This window comes from Schistocerca cancellata, chromosome 6 (genome assembly GCF_023864275.1).
Source record: "Schistocerca cancellata isolate TAMUIC-IGC-003103 chromosome 6, iqSchCanc2.1, whole genome shotgun sequence".
In the NCBI taxonomy this organism is placed as follows: Eukaryota; Metazoa; Arthropoda; class Insecta; order Orthoptera; family Acrididae; genus Schistocerca; species Schistocerca cancellata.
Window position 1 is genome coordinate 608,536,052 of NC_064631.1, and position 17,921 is coordinate 608,553,972.

Here is a 17,921-nt window from a genome sequence, read left to right on the forward strand (position 1 = left end):
GTGATGAAATTAGTATAAATATTTTTCATGTAGATCGGACATGACTATGGTGCAAGAGATGTTGGCTGCTTGACACAACGTTTCATGAGGATTGAGAGGTTTATTCCATTTTGGGGAGAAGAGCTCACAAGTCTGGTGACTCCATTTGAAGCAGGAAGTGGTTTCCGAGTAAAGCTCGATAAAGAGTACTTCATTGGAAAATTTGCTCTCCAGCGTCAGAAGGAGCAGGGTGTGACAAAAAGGCTTGTTTTGTTTGTACTGGAGGATATCGATCCCGATAAACATGTATGGCCGTGGGGCGGTGAACCACTGTACAGAAATAATGAATTTGTTGGGACTGTCACGTCAGCAGGGTAAGTACCATATGGTAATTGCTGTAAAACAGTTATTGATGAGAATCAAAACTGCAATCCTCTTTTTGCTGTAAATGTTCTTACTGACTAAGTTATCCAGGTACTATTTGTAACCCACCTTCACAACTGGAATTCTGCCAGCTCATCTGTCCAAGTTTCCACACTCCATAGAAACAGCCCTACGAGTTTAGGACTATCCCTCATAAAAGAAAGGATATTGCAGAAAAATGTCTTAGCTTTGCAGCAGAGTGTGCATTGGTTTTAGAAAGTAGGAGAGAGATACTGACAGAAATGAAACTGTCAAGATGGGTCATGTTTGTGCCAATAGCTAATAGCATTTCCCACCAAAGTCAAGTGTCTTAGTTCAGGTCCTAGTTTGGCAAACAGTTTTAGTCTGCCACAAAGTTGTAAGACAGCTGAGGTTCCACTACAAAGTAAAAGAATCATTCTGGAAACAGCACCTATACTGTGGATGTAATTTCTCCGTGACAGCCCTCCTTCCAGGAGTTCTAGTCTAGCAGTGTATGCTGGAGAGCTGCCTTGAAGTTCAGAAAGTAATAGAGAGATACTAGTACAAGTGAAGCTGTGAGGGTGGGGCAGATTGAGTGTTGGGTCATACCTTTCAATTATCTGTGGGGATCCAGATGTTACGTATGGTAATATCGAACCCAACATTAAGTATTCACTCGTTTACAATGAATTAACTTTATTTTGATCATGTCGGTACATACACATCCGCTTGAATACAGAGTTCAGAACAGACTGAGATCAACAGTTTTCAAAGAAGTTCGTTCTCAAAGATGAGACGGTCGACTCTTGCAGTCGATAACCACCACAGAGCCCCCACCGGTAGTGCGGAGCACGATAAGGATGGCGAGAAGCTTGTGTGCACCCGGCCGGCTGAAGGTGCAGGTGGGCGTGACCAATCGTGTCGTGGCAGGCGCTAGTGCGAGGCACGATCGGACTGTTTCTTGATGTCTTGGTAGGCACGACCAGCGGAGGGAAGGAGGCATGGAAGGCGTCCACAGGTTCACCGTGCCATGCTGCTGATGGCACGGTGGAAGCAGAAGGTGGCGGCGTGTCAGTGGGGAGAACATTGTCGTGCCGAGGCCGTGCGGTACAGCGGGGTTTTGATCCAATCAGAGGCGTGGAGTGCGCCCAAGATGCGATGCGATGTATTGCCAAAGCATTTGCCGGCGAATGCCGCAGTAAGTGCAATGTGTCCAGTAACAGTTTGTTATTTATGACATAAAGGAGCAAGCATGCTGTGGCTTAACAGGTTGCGTAAGAGATGCCGGATGAGCAACACTCACGGTAATGACGGAGTTATAGAGGTGCTTGATGTCACAGCAGGTGAGAAAACAGCAAGCTGCACATGGCTGACCATGGTGGCGGATGACTTCAGTGTAGACGGAGGTGTCACCTCAGAGTTCGTGGACGGTGAGTGTGTTACAGCGGTAGATGGCAGGATGTTCCAAGCGGAGTTGACAGTGTCGATGTTTTGATGTGCGAAACAGCTGTTATCGAAGGTTGGGGGGCATGGCAGTGAGCCTGTGCATGAGGCATGGCGATGGCAAGAGGTGGTGGAAGGCGGACGTGGTTGACGAAACCATGGTTGGAGCAGGAAGGCGATCAGACGTAATGTGAACGTGAAGAAGTCTACTGGTCTGTGGCGGAGAGGTGACACAGTTTGATGGAACTGGAGCTGCGTGTGTGCTGTTGCTGTCGGTGCTGCAGTCAAGTCGTAAGACTGCAAGCTGCTCGCGCGAAACTGCTGCACGGTTGTGTGTCGGAGCGGAAAGATGCTCACTCGTCAAAGCAGAAACGGCAGATGTGTTGGTCGTACATTGCGGAGGTAGTGAAGAGGGCGACAAAGCAAGCGGCACTGGAATGCGGCTGGTTATGCTGTGGTACAGAAATAAAGTGTCTGGAACTACCAAGGAAAGGTGGCAGCAGCGAAAAAAAGTTGCTTATATCACATCAGTAACGTAGAATTTCCACTTGAGGCGGCGTGATGATGACAGTTGTGACATCTGGGTCATAGATCCATGTAGCGTGATCGTCAGGGTATTAGTTGTAGCTGGTAGTAATGGTGAAGGATCGGAAGCAGTTGGAGTTGGAACAATGACAGGAGCATCTCGTTGCATGTCGTGCTCGGTCGGTGTCGGCTGCAGCATGTGTAACGTGTAACTGATCTTGTACCAACAAGTTGTATGTCGCAATTTGCTCATGTAGCTGTTGCAGTTGTTCAGGCGAAAATGTATGTCATGAAGCAGTCTGCTGTGTATCACTGAGTAAGATGGGGTCGAAATCAGAATCTGTCTCTATCAAAGTGTAACCTGCCATACAAGACAAGGTTGGCGGCACAGTGTTGACATAACAGTTTGAGTAGAAAAGATCGTGTGTACGATTGCGAAAGTGAAACTCAGTACTCAGGGGCGGCAGAGTGAGAACACGTTCACTGCTGTATGAAGCATTGATACGACTGAAATCGTCTTCTGGGGTGGGTAAACAAGTTGCGGGCGCGATCGAGTAGTGAACGGCCGGGCAGTAAGCGTGCGTAGTGTCAGCGAGTTGTTGACAAGATGCAGGTGCCGTAGCCATGGCAGGATCGTATGTCGCACAGCTGTTTGTTTTGACTGGGTCGAGGTCAGTGAGCCAGCAGGCGGCAACCGTGACGTCGCTGTCGGTAGCAGTTGAGCAGAGTCGGTGCGGCTCAGGTGCTGTGTAGAGGGAGGCGTGGCATGTCACGTGTCGCACTGAGAAACAGCCGGCATTGTCGTCGGTGTAATTGGTGCACTGTCATTGATCGGTAGGATGTCCTTGATGATATTGTTCCTGTGAATTTGACCAGGCGTGCAATTTAGCCGTAGTTCGGAGTTCGTGCGAACTGGGATTTGCAACATAGTCCCCGTTTGTTGCAGTCCATTGTTTGGCATGATTGTCCAATGTCGAAGCACTGCACAAAGTTAATTCATTACACAAAAGCAAGTCAAAATTCTCCAAATTAATTGGCAAAGGAGCACTGCACTGTCCGGAAGTGAAATTACCGATGCGTTGAGTGGGTTTCGCTGGACAACGTGTGCACCTCGGTCGCATTGTCAATGTGTGAGAAGGTGACGAAAGTTACCAAAAAACACGATTAACACAAGGGTCGGGAATTTACACACTAATTACACTTCCTGTACACTGCATTCAGATGCGGTGCAATGTGAAGTCGATGGACGTAGAAATCCAACAAAGGGTTGCTGCATTGTTTGTCCATGGCGATGTTCCAGTACACATTTCTGGCGTCGTAAGCGGTGTTCGTGAGCGTTGGGGTCACCAGTGTGGGGATCGAGATGTTACGTACGGTGATATCGAACCCAACATTAAGTATTCGCTCGTTTACAACGAATTAACTTTATTTTGATCATGTCGGTACAAACACATCCGCTCGAATACAGAGTTCGGAACACATTGTGATCAACAGTTTTCAAAGAAGTTCGTTCTCAAAGATGAGGCGGTCAACTCTTGCAGTCGATAACCGCCATATATCATTTTGCTTCATCTTTCTCTAGATGCCTGAGAGTCAAAGTGAAAGGCAGTGGGATTTAACCCCTGGTCAATTATAGGATTCATTATCTGATATTTTTTGTGAGTTTACTTTCTGTGTGTATCTAAAATGACAAGGTCCACTAGGGTTCAGAGTCCACTCAGCCCTAAAGAGGGGACAGCAGAGTCATTCCACAGTTTGCCAGAAGACAAATGCATACCTCTTCCAATAGCAGAATGGTTACTAAAATGTTGTTTGGTTTAAACCAACTTCCAGGTTGATGACCTCTTTACTGATTACAGCTTCCCCTTTAAATATACTTAAGTTTCATTTTGGTATTGAACTTTATAGTTTTTTGTACTTATTGTTATCATGAAGCTCAGTTAATGATTCTACTTAATCTGTCTCTGTCGAAATTCTTTGAAAGTGTGTATCAAAATGTGCCATGAAGACTGAGAATGGAACATTAATAGCATTATGATAACACATCTCTCAATGACCACTTCCTTAAAATGTTTGTTAAAACATGTGAAATTACTCACAGGGAAATTTCTTTTGTATGTGAGGTGCATTCTTTTTTTTATTTATCTGGTATTATAGGACCACTGAAGATAACTGATTTAGAAACAAAGGAAGCTGTACTGCACAAGACTTCGGAGGGAGTAAAGACTCTGGTTTAAGAACACATGAACGGAGACAAGGAGGGGACCAGAGGGAGGAATGAAGGGATTTGATCAGATAAATGTGGCTCAAAGTATAAACTAGTTCCTGAGTAATCATTAATTATCCAAATGCTAAAGCCAAATAAATATTACACAAGGAAATTAAACACTTGGCAGTGTTGAATACTGTATTTTGGTACTGCAGTTCTGCACCATGGTGCGACACTGTTTAACTTGCTGGCAGAGAAATGGGAGCCAAAAAGGTACTGGAACATAAATTAAGAGTTATTCCTGCTATAAATTATTGGTGCTTATATACTTTATAATTCTAGACCTCTCTAGCTACCTACTTGGTGGTGTATGTGGGAGAATCCAAGAAAGAATATTAAACCGGCTTTCACAAATGTGACCTGCATAAGCATATGCATGCTTCCATAAATAGCAGCACCTTAGTCTATTAGATAATCAGCAATTAAATAGTACAACTTGAAGAGCACCAATCATTAGCAAATGGTATCTATTTTGTGATAGAATAATATATTTTACTTGCTGGTAATGTTCATGGCAGAAGTGGAGTGTATTCTTTTTAACTGACAAAACATAAATAATAGGAGCAGTGTTCACTAACACAAGAAGGGACAAAAGTTTGATCTTTAGCAATCAGAATATTCTAAAATCAACATAAAATAACAACACAAAAATTGTAGGATACATGCACGGATATCAAAGAATATGATAAGTTCTTGCCAACATTGGATCACTGGAAGCAAAAGGTCCTTTGGCACCCTGGTAAGCATGGCATGTTATGTTATGGGAATGATGTTTTAGTGAATTGTGATATGCATAGTAATTTTAACTCTGACATGCCAATGCATAGCTCATTTTATGTATTGTGTACCTGGAAATTCAGTGGTATGATTTTGTGTGGCACAAGATGTTTGTAACAATCTGTATGGAGATCTGAAGATGGCAACTTAGTTTTACCAAAACTGGTTATCTATAATAAAGTTTTTATAGCAATCTCAGCTAAGAAGTTGCATGTAAATGGTTACCGGCAATGGGTTAATAGCAAATATTTTAATCCTGGAGAACGACTGTAATAAATACTTTGCTACATGCTACTTAATATATCTTGTATAGTTTCATTTAACATGTTCAAATAAAGTCCGAGGTTGCAGCCAGTCTGGGTGTAGGCCCAATATTTATTTGAATATTAAATATGGTAGAAACTTTTAAAATCCATTTAATAGTTTTGCAACAATGTGATTAAGTATTGTAAGTCTTAGAAGACTAGCAAGACATGACTAAGATGCACTGTGATGATTTGCCTGGTTTATTTCTTTGTTGATTGTCCTCGGTGTTGATGTACTGTGTTGCTACACTGGCTCAAAAATGAGGTGTGGAAATACAACACTGACTACTTTAAATGATGTAGCCAACAGGTGCACATTTGCATTTCACTGTACTTTACTTTTACTGTTCACAACCCCCCAATAATACAGAGTTATATGGCCAGTACACTATTGTTTAATTTTCCATAAGCCTCATTAATAGGTTGCAGGCGAACAGCCACATACTGCTACAACAGTTTCCTGTTGAACATTTACAAGCAGTAAAAGCCTAACCCCATAGTCCACATTTCTTGAAGAATAAAAAGGTACCAATGGAACAGACAATTTCATTGTTTTAACACACGGCCTAACTGTATTACATTTATTTCACAGACGCATTGTTGTTGTTCTAATCAATACAGGTTCCTCGTCTGTCTCAGGACCAGAAATTGGGCCCTTATGTATCCTCACAATAATAGGTACTGAAACTACACACTGGTTGATATTTAATTTACAGATATTACAATTAAAACTTAGCTTGTTAGATTAACTGAATACATCAAAAAATTCATTCCTTTTTAACAGTTTCTTCTACGACAAGAATTAGGCCGAATTATTTGTATAAATCATGAAATTAACAAATATCATTATGCAAACAATACTTTTGACAAAACTGTTAATTACTTTGGAATTAATTAATTAAGGGCTGGCTTTGCCAACATGTTTTCAAATAGATCCAGATAGACCATTTAAGAATACTATTAGTTGTTCCTCCAAATGTTTATAATTAGTTCAGAATTTATATTTGTTTGTATGTCAACAATAGAATTTAAGTTATGAAACAATTACTGATTTTACCCTGCAATAAAAGATACTAACTAGGAATAGTTGAAATAAATTAGAAAATCAATTACATACATAAAACTAAGCACAAAATTAGATCTGGTGTTATATTCTTTAAAACTGATGGCCAACCTTTCTCTTTTATGAAAATGCAGATTATACTCATTAATGTTAATGGTAAAATGAATTGTAAGGAGGCAGATGGAGAAACAAGAGAGGAAGTAAAAATATCCCAGCTTGCTTCGTCAAAGCACCAAAGTCACAATTTGCTACTTGTAGTCTAGTAGCACAATGTCACATTGTAACCACAGTTAGGTACAAATCCAAAAGCAGGGTCATCAGTGTAGTTCAACAGTTAGCATTGACAATACGTTTATTAAGAACACCCCAATGTACAGGCAGAACTGAACTGAAGTCTTGGACAGAGATTACTGCTACTTATACAAACATAAAGTATTTGAGAAACTGCATACATCACAAACATAAGAAATTTTGAAAATCTTCCAGAAATGATCAATACTAAATAATAAGTAACTGCTGGTGGCCAGATTTGACCTGTTGATTTGTAGCATGCTAGTCAGCAGCAGAAACTCTACATTGCATGCAGCACAGCCCGCAACATTACTTCTACTCCTGGAAAAAGAGTAACCTGGTGGTTAAGAAGTCATTCGAGCTGACCACAACACCCTGGATCTGGATCGTATCAGGGGTACTGGTGCTGGTGGATCCTTGCATTTTGGCAGTTTTGTCACATCCTCTTCAACTATGAGCATTGAGATAGTCCCTTCCATCGAAGCTTGTCCCTCCCATTGAACCTTCACATTTGTCAAGTGGGTCTTCAGGTTCCTTGAATGAGAAGTCACATTGTCAAGCTGTCCCTTAGGACTGTAATAGGGCTTCATATGGAGGACATCAATGATGTCTTTGCATTTTTGTCTTCTTGATGAAGGGTCATAATCCTCGACTGTGTATGTGACTAATGACAAATGACGAAGGATGTGATATGGCCCAAAAGTAGTGATTTAGTTACTTCTCTGACAGCCCAACTCCACACATGGGCTTCAGTATTGTTCACTTTCCTTGAATTTGTTGCTTTGATTTGCTGTCTCTAGCTTATTGGCATGGCTAAACTTTATAGAACCAATGGTGACTATGTCACTGGTGTACAGTTAAATAAATGTGGGGCTTGTGGTATAGGATTTACTTGTAGTTTCTCTGATGCTAACTTGAAAAGAACATTAGCATCATTTCAATTAGTGCTGTGATATTTGAGCTTGAAATGGTTTGATTTAATTTATACATTAAATCATCCAGCCACACAGTGTCATATGCTGGTGTGATGTCAATAAATGCCACTGAACTTTTCTTTTTCTTTTGGAAGCCTACTTGTGTAAATGGTGTTAGGGTAATAAGTTGCTTGTAGCAGCTTTGTTTTGTGCAAAATTCTGCTTGATGTAGGGGGTTATGGTTGTTGAATCAAATGTGATCACAGCTTTAAGAATCACAGTTGTACAAAGTGCAGTGGGTGAAGTACTCAATTCAGAATGTCATCCACCAATCCTAGTTTTTTGACATTGTAATTCCTCACAAGAAGTCAATTAAGATCCAGTGGAATATTGCTGCTGCAGGTGGAATTGGTAACAGATATCCTGGAGGTAATTATGGCATGTTCTTGTGTCACTGGCATTCCTTACAGTGGCTCGGATAATTTATAACAAATCAGTAGTGACGTGGTCAGTCCAGGTGATCATATATTGGGGCATTATGGAAAAACTTTGAATAACTGGCTATAGATGAGTTGGGATGACTAGCAACAATTTCTGCTACATTGGATCGTAATTCCTCATATAAAATGTCCCATTTATCAGTTGTAATTCTCCTTTGGTCAGTTCCTCCTCCTTTGAGCTATGGTTTTCAGTAGTACTGGATCTCCCTTCTGTTCAGCAGCATTATTGTTTAATGCAGGGACAACTGAGATTTCAATCACACTGTTGTCTTCAACCAAAGGATTCCTTATAAGGCAGTTGGCGTCCTTGGAGTTGCATCCACTTTTGTATACCACTGTGATATCATACTCCTGAAGCCTCAGTGCCTATCTCACCAGTCAACGCAGCGGATCCTCCAGACTAGTCAGCCAACATACAGAACAGTGGTACACCACAAGGGTGAATAGTTTGCCAAATAAATACAGCTGGAACCTGTTGATGGCCCAAACAACTACAAGGCATGCTTTCTCAGTTGTAGAGTAGGTAATCACAGATGAATTACACCCACCCCATTACCGCTAGTGTCAGTGTAAAATTCTGTCTCACCATTCTCGTCATACAATGCCAAGAGTGGAGAAGATATCAGTGACTCTTTTTTGCACTTCTTCCTCAAATATTAAGCATCTCTCTGTAGTAGTTTGTAATCTTACCCTCCCATACATCACTATTAAAATTTTTCTTAGTGTCTTCATTAGTTTCAAATGCTTTGAGAAGCATAAGATATACAATAGAAAAACTTTTTACTTATCTTCATTTTCTCTTCTTGTTGTTGGCTACAGTTTTTGTGTCTAGGGGTACATTCTTGCGGCTGGAATTTTGATTTATCGTTGTGGGTTCCTGATGACTAAATAACTGATGAAGTTTGCCTGTATATTTCTCGAATTTTAATTTTCGTCACTTTTTTAAATATTACAATTTCCACTTCTATCACACCACAAATTACATTATTAGTGACACAGTCAAAAACATGTCTAATTCCATCAGAGGTATGTCCACTACTACTTACATTCTGTGGTACTCACAATATTCCAAAGAGTTTACAAAGCAAAAGAGTTTACAAACTTTCTTGTCAAAAGAAGAGTCTTTGCTAAAATGTATCATTATTTTATAAATGAATCCAGAAATAAATTTAATAATCAGCATTAAATCATGCAATTGATAATTTCACGTATACCAGAAATTTCGTAATTTCAAATATTTTTAAAAGAAGAGTAATTTTAACTGTACATACATAGTACTACCAAATTAATTTCTTTTTGAGCCTGAAATATAATACATTGTATACAAAATTATATAAAATTCTTTTAGTTAAACAACTGAGATAATGTTCAACTACTCAAGGATCGATAGTGTAAGTAGTATCAGTTATATCTATAAAAAAAATGGTAATGTTACAGGAAGGTGTCGTATTACAATTTCACCCTCACAAAATTTATAAACAGGTTGTTTACAATATTTTGTGACAGACTACAAGGTTTGCCAAACAGTGTACAAAATGATGTCGAGGATTGCATATAGAGATATAGAAGTATCTGATACGTAACATATTACAGAAAACATAAGAAAAATATCTATACATATATCAGAATGTGGCATTCATATTTTCAGATCTATGGAACATACTGTCACAAGACAAACAATACAAAGTCAAAACTACAACATTGCAATACAACTATAGTAATAAATACAGAGACAAGGTAAATTACTAGAATACGTTCATGCAATCAAACCTTCAAAATCTTCAAAAGAGAGGAGAATAATTTCAGAGCCTAAGTGTACGATGAGTGAGCCGACTCGAAAAACTCATGACAATGGGTACATACCAGAAGAATATAATCAACCATGAGTAGGAATCAATCAGCGACATAAACTGTAGTATTCAAGGGTATGTTGACTCAGGAAAGAACAAAATAATGGAAAAATATTAGGGCTAAAGTTTTATGATTTGGGGATCGATCCAAGAATCCAAACCACACCGATCCAATCAGATACAATACTGCAATACTCAGGATAAATACAGGTAAACAGAGTCATAGTTATCTTTTAAGGATGATACAGTCCAGTAGCTTGAGAACCAAAATCAGAGCATGAAAGCAAACATGTATACATCTTGTTATATTGTCCATACTAGTAAATGTCTTCCACACTATTTGCTAACTGTCCATACAAATTAACCTACATATATAAAAGCATAGAAAATTCATTTAACAATGATAAAAAAAATACATACTGATTTAAATTTACATAATGCATTGGAAAGTCAGTCCCCCTACTTCAGGGGGAAAAAACATGTGTTTATGCTGAATAACACTGTCTTTAGCAGTCTTGGCTAACAATTCACAAATATCAGTCACAACACAGATCCAGTCGACAGATGCTCGAGTACGTTACCCAGCATCCACGATCTCTTACAAGTTGACTGGTCCAGCAGGGTACAGCCATACAGCAGTGTGGGGAGTGGATCCATCCACGTCTTTCACCTTCCTCCCTAGAGTACTCATCACATGCTTCAATGGATAGGCAACTTCCTGTCTAGCATTCACATAAAATCCTGAAACATTGTTTTGTGTACTAAATATGCTGTTCAATACCTCCTTCACATCACATGAGATATGTTCTCATTAGTAACTTTTCAAAGTCAGTTATATGGGATTTACATCAGGTGAAATTAAAAAGTGTTCACATGTGAAACATTAATAAACAGAGTTAAGTGCAATAAAAGAAATGGACTAATAAGGTATGCTCAGATACTATCCAAGAATCCAAACCACACCGATCCAATCAGATACAATACTGCACAAATATGCTCAGATACTATTCCTAATTTTTTCAGTAAAAATTATGAACATTGTCCAATTTCAAAATTTCAAAAATATTTAATTATTTTCATGGCATATATATATTAAATTCTAAAGCACAAATCTACTACAGAACATCAGAACATAATTATACAGTGAGTCATAGATTTGTACTCAGTCACTAGATAAGACAAAACTTCAAAAATCACATCAACTTACATACTAAATTCCAGACAAACAAAACCCAATTATGTAATTTTATGAATCTACAAATAGATTTAAACTCAGTCGATGGATAAGGTAGAACTTCAAAAATCATATCATCTTACATGCTAAATTCCAGAAATCAAAACTCAGTTATATAGTTTTACAGATCTACAAATAGATTTAAACTCAGTTAATGGGTAAGATGAAACTGTAGAAATCACGTCATCTTACATACTAAATTCATGACAGTGGAAAAGGAACAAGCAAACAAAAATTAGGTACTTATGGATGATGTCTATATGCTTTCAGTTCAGTGGTATTGCGTAATCCAAACAACTTCTTAGATTTAGGATGTATAAGTCTGTATGCATTAGGATGTGGATTTTCTAGAATCTCTAATGGTCCAAAGTAAATATCGAAAAATTTCTTTATCTCATATGTCAACACTTGAGATTTCTCTTTGGCTTTCGCCAAAACCAGATCTCTTACCTCAAACTTAGAAAATCTAACTTTACCATCATGTTTCTGCTTTATTATATCCCCCCTGTTTTTTCATCATCTCCATAACACACTCTTCCCTATTTTGTGGAGACAGAATTTTACATGGTGGAAACTCAACATTTTCAGAAATAAAGTTACCTAGTCTGCGATTAAACGTGATTTCAAATGGTGAAAAACCTGTTGAAGAATGTTGTAAGCTGTTCATAATATCCTCAGAATCACTGACATAATGTATCGAACTGATATGATTCGTACTGCAATAAGTTCTAAATAGTCTTCCAATGTCTCTCATATATCTTCCTGCAGGGTTACTCGAAGGATGGTGGTACACTGAGGTTAGAATATGCCTTATTTTTGCAAGATCAACAAAATCTTTCCAAGCTTGAATCGTGAGCTGAGAACCATTATCAGTTAAAATTGTTTTAAGAATACCCACTTGATGAAAATATGTGTTTTCAAATTTAGAGATGATTTGCTTACTAGTAATTTTTTTAAGAGGAAACAGCTTTATGAACTTCAAAAATACATTAACCACCACAAAAACATAACAAAATCCATTCTTAGATGTAGGTAAAGATTCATAAACATCCAAAGATGCGAGATCTAGGTTACTATTAGGCAGTATGTTCTGCATTTAGCCTGCACTTGTTTGGTTACTTACCTTCACTCTTTGACATCTGTCACAGCTGGCAATCTTCTTCTTGACTCTTCTTCCTGTGTTTTAAAAATAGACGTAGAGTAGAGTAGAGTTTTATTTGTCCTGATTATCATATAGTACACAAATAGTACATTCTGATGTAGGACAAGTCAATGTATAACAAAATATAATATTAAATTTGCATTAATTTCATTATTTGTACACTAAATGATCACTGAGTTACAATATACATAGCAAATATTGTATAAAAATAAAGAGAAGATATTTTAAAGCAGAAGGAGTGTGTAGTCTACTGGCAGATTAATATTTGTATTGCAGCAACATTTACATGGTAAATCATTAAAGTTCTAGTACCATTTATATGATACATCAGTAAGGCAAAGACACAAATCGTTAGTGAACTTCCTAAAGGAACTCGTGGAGGCTATGGAAGTAGTGGTGAGTCAAATACACTTTAGCAGTTGACTTGAAATTAGCCAGGTCATTTATTGATTTAATTTGTGGGGTGAAGTTTATTATAAATAACTTTCCCATAATAGAGGGTTACTTTTTTATTCAAGGTGGTGTTGGTGGGGTCTAAATGAAAGTTTCCTTTTTGCCTGGTGTTATAGGAGTGGATATTTTCTTTTTTCTGGAAGAGAGTGGGATATTCCATCAAGTATATTTTCACAAACACGGTTATCTCATACACATATATACATGGAAGTGGGAGGATTTCTAGATTTTTTAAAAAAAGTTGTCTACATGTTTTGTTCCATTTTACACCTTCCGTTATTCTTATAATTCTTTTTTGTAGCCTAAAGAGGTTTTGGCTAAGAGAAGAGTTACCCCAGAAAATAATTCCATGTTTCAGTTGTGAGTATATAGAGGCATAATACACAGTTTTCAGAGAATCTTTGTTTGCAGAATCCCTCTAATATTCTCATCAAGTAGCATTTAGTGATTAATTTCCTACAGAGTTTATCAATATGTGTCCCCCATTTAAGATTATCTTGGAGTCATACTCCCAAGAACTTAATGTTGTCTATATTCTGAAGGTCTTTGTCAGATATCTGAATCTGAACAGTTTGCTCACCTTTTGTACATTATAGAAATTTAATGCCACTGTCTTACTTGCATTTATTATCAATTTGTTGTGACTGAACCAGTTGTCAATATTGTTCAGTGTCTCTGTTGTAGACTTCTGAAGCATTTCCATTTCTTTCCCACTCACTAACACACTTGTATCATCAGCAAACTGGATGATGATCTTCCAGAATTTGTTCAGGTCATACACATATAACAGAAATAGAAGAGGTTCCAGAACTGAATGCTTTCATAGTTTGAATAGTGTTGAGTGAGTTTGATGAAATTTTGATGTTGCGATTCAACCACTTGTTTATACTGCATAGGTATGACTTTATCCAATTGTTAAATGTTCCTCAAATCCCCATGTTGTCAAGCTTAGGCAATAGTTTTATGTGATCTATGATATTAAAAGCTTTAGAGAGATCTAGACATATTCCAATGACATTTTTGCCATTATCTAGTTTCTGAAGTACTTCACTTAATAGTTCAAAAATTGCTGTATCAGTTGATCGGCCTTTCCTGAAACCATGTTGTGCTGTGGATGGTATTTTGTGCTCTTCCAGAAAATCTACTACTCTTCTTTGAAAAATTTTCTCTGTGATTTTTGAGAATACAGATAGTACAGCAAAGGGCCTGGAGTTAACCACTTCATCCTTTTTACCTTTTTTGAATAGTGTTTTGAGCTTAGCCGTTTTTAGGCATGATGAGAAAATTCCGGTTTGAAAGGAACTATTACAAGGGTGAGCTAATCTTTCGTGTGCATTTGGTTGATCCACAATGACCAAAACTCTCACGTGTGTAAGTAATTGAAGTATCAATACATTGTTCCAGCCAACATTGTTCCAATCCTCTGAGTTAGTCTTATGTCTTCTGAATATTTTGATCATGATTTTGATAACTACAAATGTCTTTGCAAATTTTCAAGATCTCTTTTTCCTCTTTCACACCTCTCAAGTACATAATTTGAAACTATTTTTCTCCTTCTCCAAAGTTGTTAGATGATTCACTTCCTAAAGGTAGCCTGGGCAAAGCATCAGCAACTACATTGTCTGTCTCTGTAATGTATCTGATTTCATAATTGAACTGCTGTAAAAACAAGGCCCAGTGAGTAATTCTGTTATGGTACAGTTTACACACCTGAAGATAACATAATGTTTTGTAATCAGTATAGATGATGACTTTATGACCTAGTAAATAATTTTTAAATTTGATGAATGCCCAATGTACAGCCAAAAGTTCTTTCTCAGTTACAGTGTACGTCTTTTCACATTTCTGCAATACTCTACTAGCAAATGCAAGAGATCTAAGTTCAATAACACCATCAACTTCAACATCCTGAAATAAATGAGCACCCAATCCAACATCACTACTGTCTGTCATAATACAAAAAGGAAGAGACAAATCTGGTCTGAACAATATCTGACTTGGAAGCAACTGTTGTTTGATCTCATTGAAAGCATCCTGGCACTCCTGATTCCAATCCCAAATGGTATTCTTCTTCAAAAGTTTGCACAAGCCTGGAGTATTCAAAGCTTGGCTGCTACAAAACTTTCTATAAAATCCAGTTACTCCAGAAAATGATTTACTCTGTCTTTTGTTGCAAGGTGTAGGAAAATTAGCAATGGCATCAAGTTTCTCTTTATCAATTCTTTTTTCAGATATAACATGCCCTAAAAATTTAACTTCTCCCACTCCAAATTTACACTTACCTATTTTCAAAGTCATGCCTCCTGATTCTAATTTTGGAAACACATCTCTTAACAGATTCAAAGGTTGTTCCCAAGTCTTTTCAGTGACCAGAATGTCATCAACATACACAATTAATTTTGAACTCACTTCATGCAGTAGCCACCAAACAGATTGCGGGAGGCGCACCATGGCACGGTGCGTCATGGACGGTAGTTGCCGCAAGTAGAGTCCCGTCCACCAGAGGGCACGCGAGAATTCGGACACGACCTCTGCCGGCTGAACAACAACAACAACAACAACAACTCGAGCAGCACGGGCTGGCCCCAGTCAGTGATCATCGGGCCTGCCCAGGATACAGTCCCGATCCACAGAAAGTGCAGTGCGTGAACAGTGTTACTACACAATTGGCGATGAGTAAGGTCGTTCTTTCACGTGTTGCGTCGTTGTTCCGGTTTCGCAGCTTCTCCACGGCATGGAGGATTTGGTGCGAGTTTTGGTTGCGCAGCAGACGGAGCTCTTGGCCACCATGAAACAAGTGCTTCCGGCGTTGCTCTCCATGCTGTCTGCTCCGGCACAGTTCCCTCCTCCCTTTCCCCAGTATGACGAGATGGCGGAGGATTGGGACGCATATGAACATCGCCTTCGGCAGCATTTCCAGGCTTTTCATGTTGCTGATGCTGAGTATGTCGTGCTCTCTTCTTGTCTTGGATATCTCCCTCGCTGTATCACGTTTTGCGCCAGCTCACGCCGTTGCAGGAACCCTCGTCCTTGTCTTTTGATGCATTGTGTTCATTGCTGTCTTCTTATTATCGCCGCCGCACGCATGTTGTGGCGGCTAGGGTCGAGTTCTATCAATGCAAGAAACAGCCCCATCAGTCTTACTGGGCGTGGGCCGCTACCCTGCACGGTCTTAGTTGCAAGTGTCACTTTGTCACGGAGCAGTCGCGAGAGTCGTATGCCCACGTTATGGTACGCGACGCCATTGTTCGTTCGGCCCCTGATAGGGAGGTCCGGCAACGGGCCCTGCAGTTAGAAGACTCTTCCCTCGAGGAAGTCCTGTCCATTGCTCAATCGTATGAAGTCTCTCACGCAGCGGGTCAACAGCTGGAAGCGTGGTGCGACGTCGCGGAGGTTCAGGGCGGCGTGGCCGTGTCCACTGTGTCCGGGGTGGACGACGTGCGAGCGGTACAATCCGGCCGTTACAGCCGATCCCGCGCGGCGTGTAAACAGAACTCCGACCACCGGCCCCTGTTGCCATCCTGTGCGTTGTGCTATATACGTCATGATCGGTCGGAGTGCCCCCAGCGTTGGGCCGTTTGTCGCAAATGTATTAAGAAAGGTCACGTTGCTAAAGTTTGCCGCTCAGCCTACACCGAATCGAAGGAAGCAGGCTCTGGGGACATGGACGTTGACATTCATGAAGTTTCATCGGGCCAGGCTCCCGAAGCATTGGCGCGCAAACTCTTTATCGAGGTGTCGGTTCGGTCGCGCCGATTACAACTGCAAGTCGATACGGGCGCGGCAGTTTCGTTGTTGAATGCCCAAACTTATTCCGACCTTGGATCGCCCCCGTTGGCGCCGGTTTACCGGCGTCTCCGTGGTTATGGTAAACAATTCATTCCCCTACTGGGTCAATTCACTACCGATGTGACTTACAAATCAGTCACTCGGCCTCTTACTTTTGTTGTTGTCAGTGATGCGGGCTCCGCTAACCTTTTTGGCCTGGACGCCTTTCAAGCTTTCGGTTTTTCTATCACTGACACCTTACAGTTGGTTTCCGAAGACGTTCCCTATCAATCATTGGAATCTTTGATCTCAGACTTTCCAGATATCTTTGAGGAGGGTCTGGGGCGTGTTTCCGATTTTGAAGCTCACTTAACGTTGAAGGCGTCGGCTCGCCCGCGTTTTCTACGCGCGAGGCAGATCCCCTTGGCTCTCCGCCCTCCGGTAAAGGAAGAGCTAGACCGGCTGACAGCTCTAGGGGTCATTCTTCCCATTTCTTCCAGTGAGTGGGCTTCGCCCCTCGTTATTGTCAGGAAGCCCTCGGGAAAATTACGTCTTTGTGGCGATTTCAAGGCCACCGTTAATTCCCAATTGGTGGTGGACACCTATCCTTTGCCTCGGGCTGATGAATTGTTCTCCGCCGTGGCGGGAGGCCAATATTTTTCGAAAATCGATCTGTCGGAGGCTTATCATCAGATACCACTTGATGCGGACTCCAAAAGGCAGGCGGTCGTCAACACCCCTTTTGGCCTTTACCAATACCAGCGGTTGGCTTTTGGAATATCCAGTGCCCCGGCGATATTCCAGCGTTATCTTGAGCATGTCACGTCGACGATCCCTCATTGTATTAATTACCTGGATGACATAATTGTCACAGGCCGCAGCACGAAGGAACACTTGCACAACCTTCGCACCCTCTTTCTCAAATTTAGGTCTATGGGCCTGCGTTGCAACCTGCATAAGTCAACCTTCTTCCAACCATCCATTGAGTATGTGGGCTACACCAT

At 40.0% G+C, this 17,921-nt stretch overlaps 2 protein-coding genes across 3 annotated transcripts in view; both read left to right on the forward strand.

Moving 5' to 3' along the window:
* Positions 1-17,921, forward strand: part of LOC126088151 (pyruvate dehydrogenase phosphatase regulatory subunit, mitochondrial-like) — a 199,290-nt gene that overhangs the window by 149,448 nt on the left and 31,921 nt on the right. Inside the window, exons 14-15 of one of the 2 annotated variants that reach the window (XR_007519946.1) lie at positions 34-353; positions 4,489-4,813. Coding sequence is in view for 1 of the 2 variants with exons in the window: in XM_049906267.1 (XP_049762224.1) it covers positions 34-353 (320 nt within the window). In the remaining variant the exon portion in view is untranslated. The remainder of the gene's footprint in view (positions 1-33; positions 354-4,488; positions 4,814-17,921) is intronic. The other variant, XM_049906267.1, reaches the window with a different exon arrangement.
* LOC126088159 (uncharacterized) overlaps positions 1-17,921 on the forward strand; it is a 475,823-nt gene that overhangs the window by 118,015 nt on the left and 339,887 nt on the right. The window lies entirely within an intron of this gene.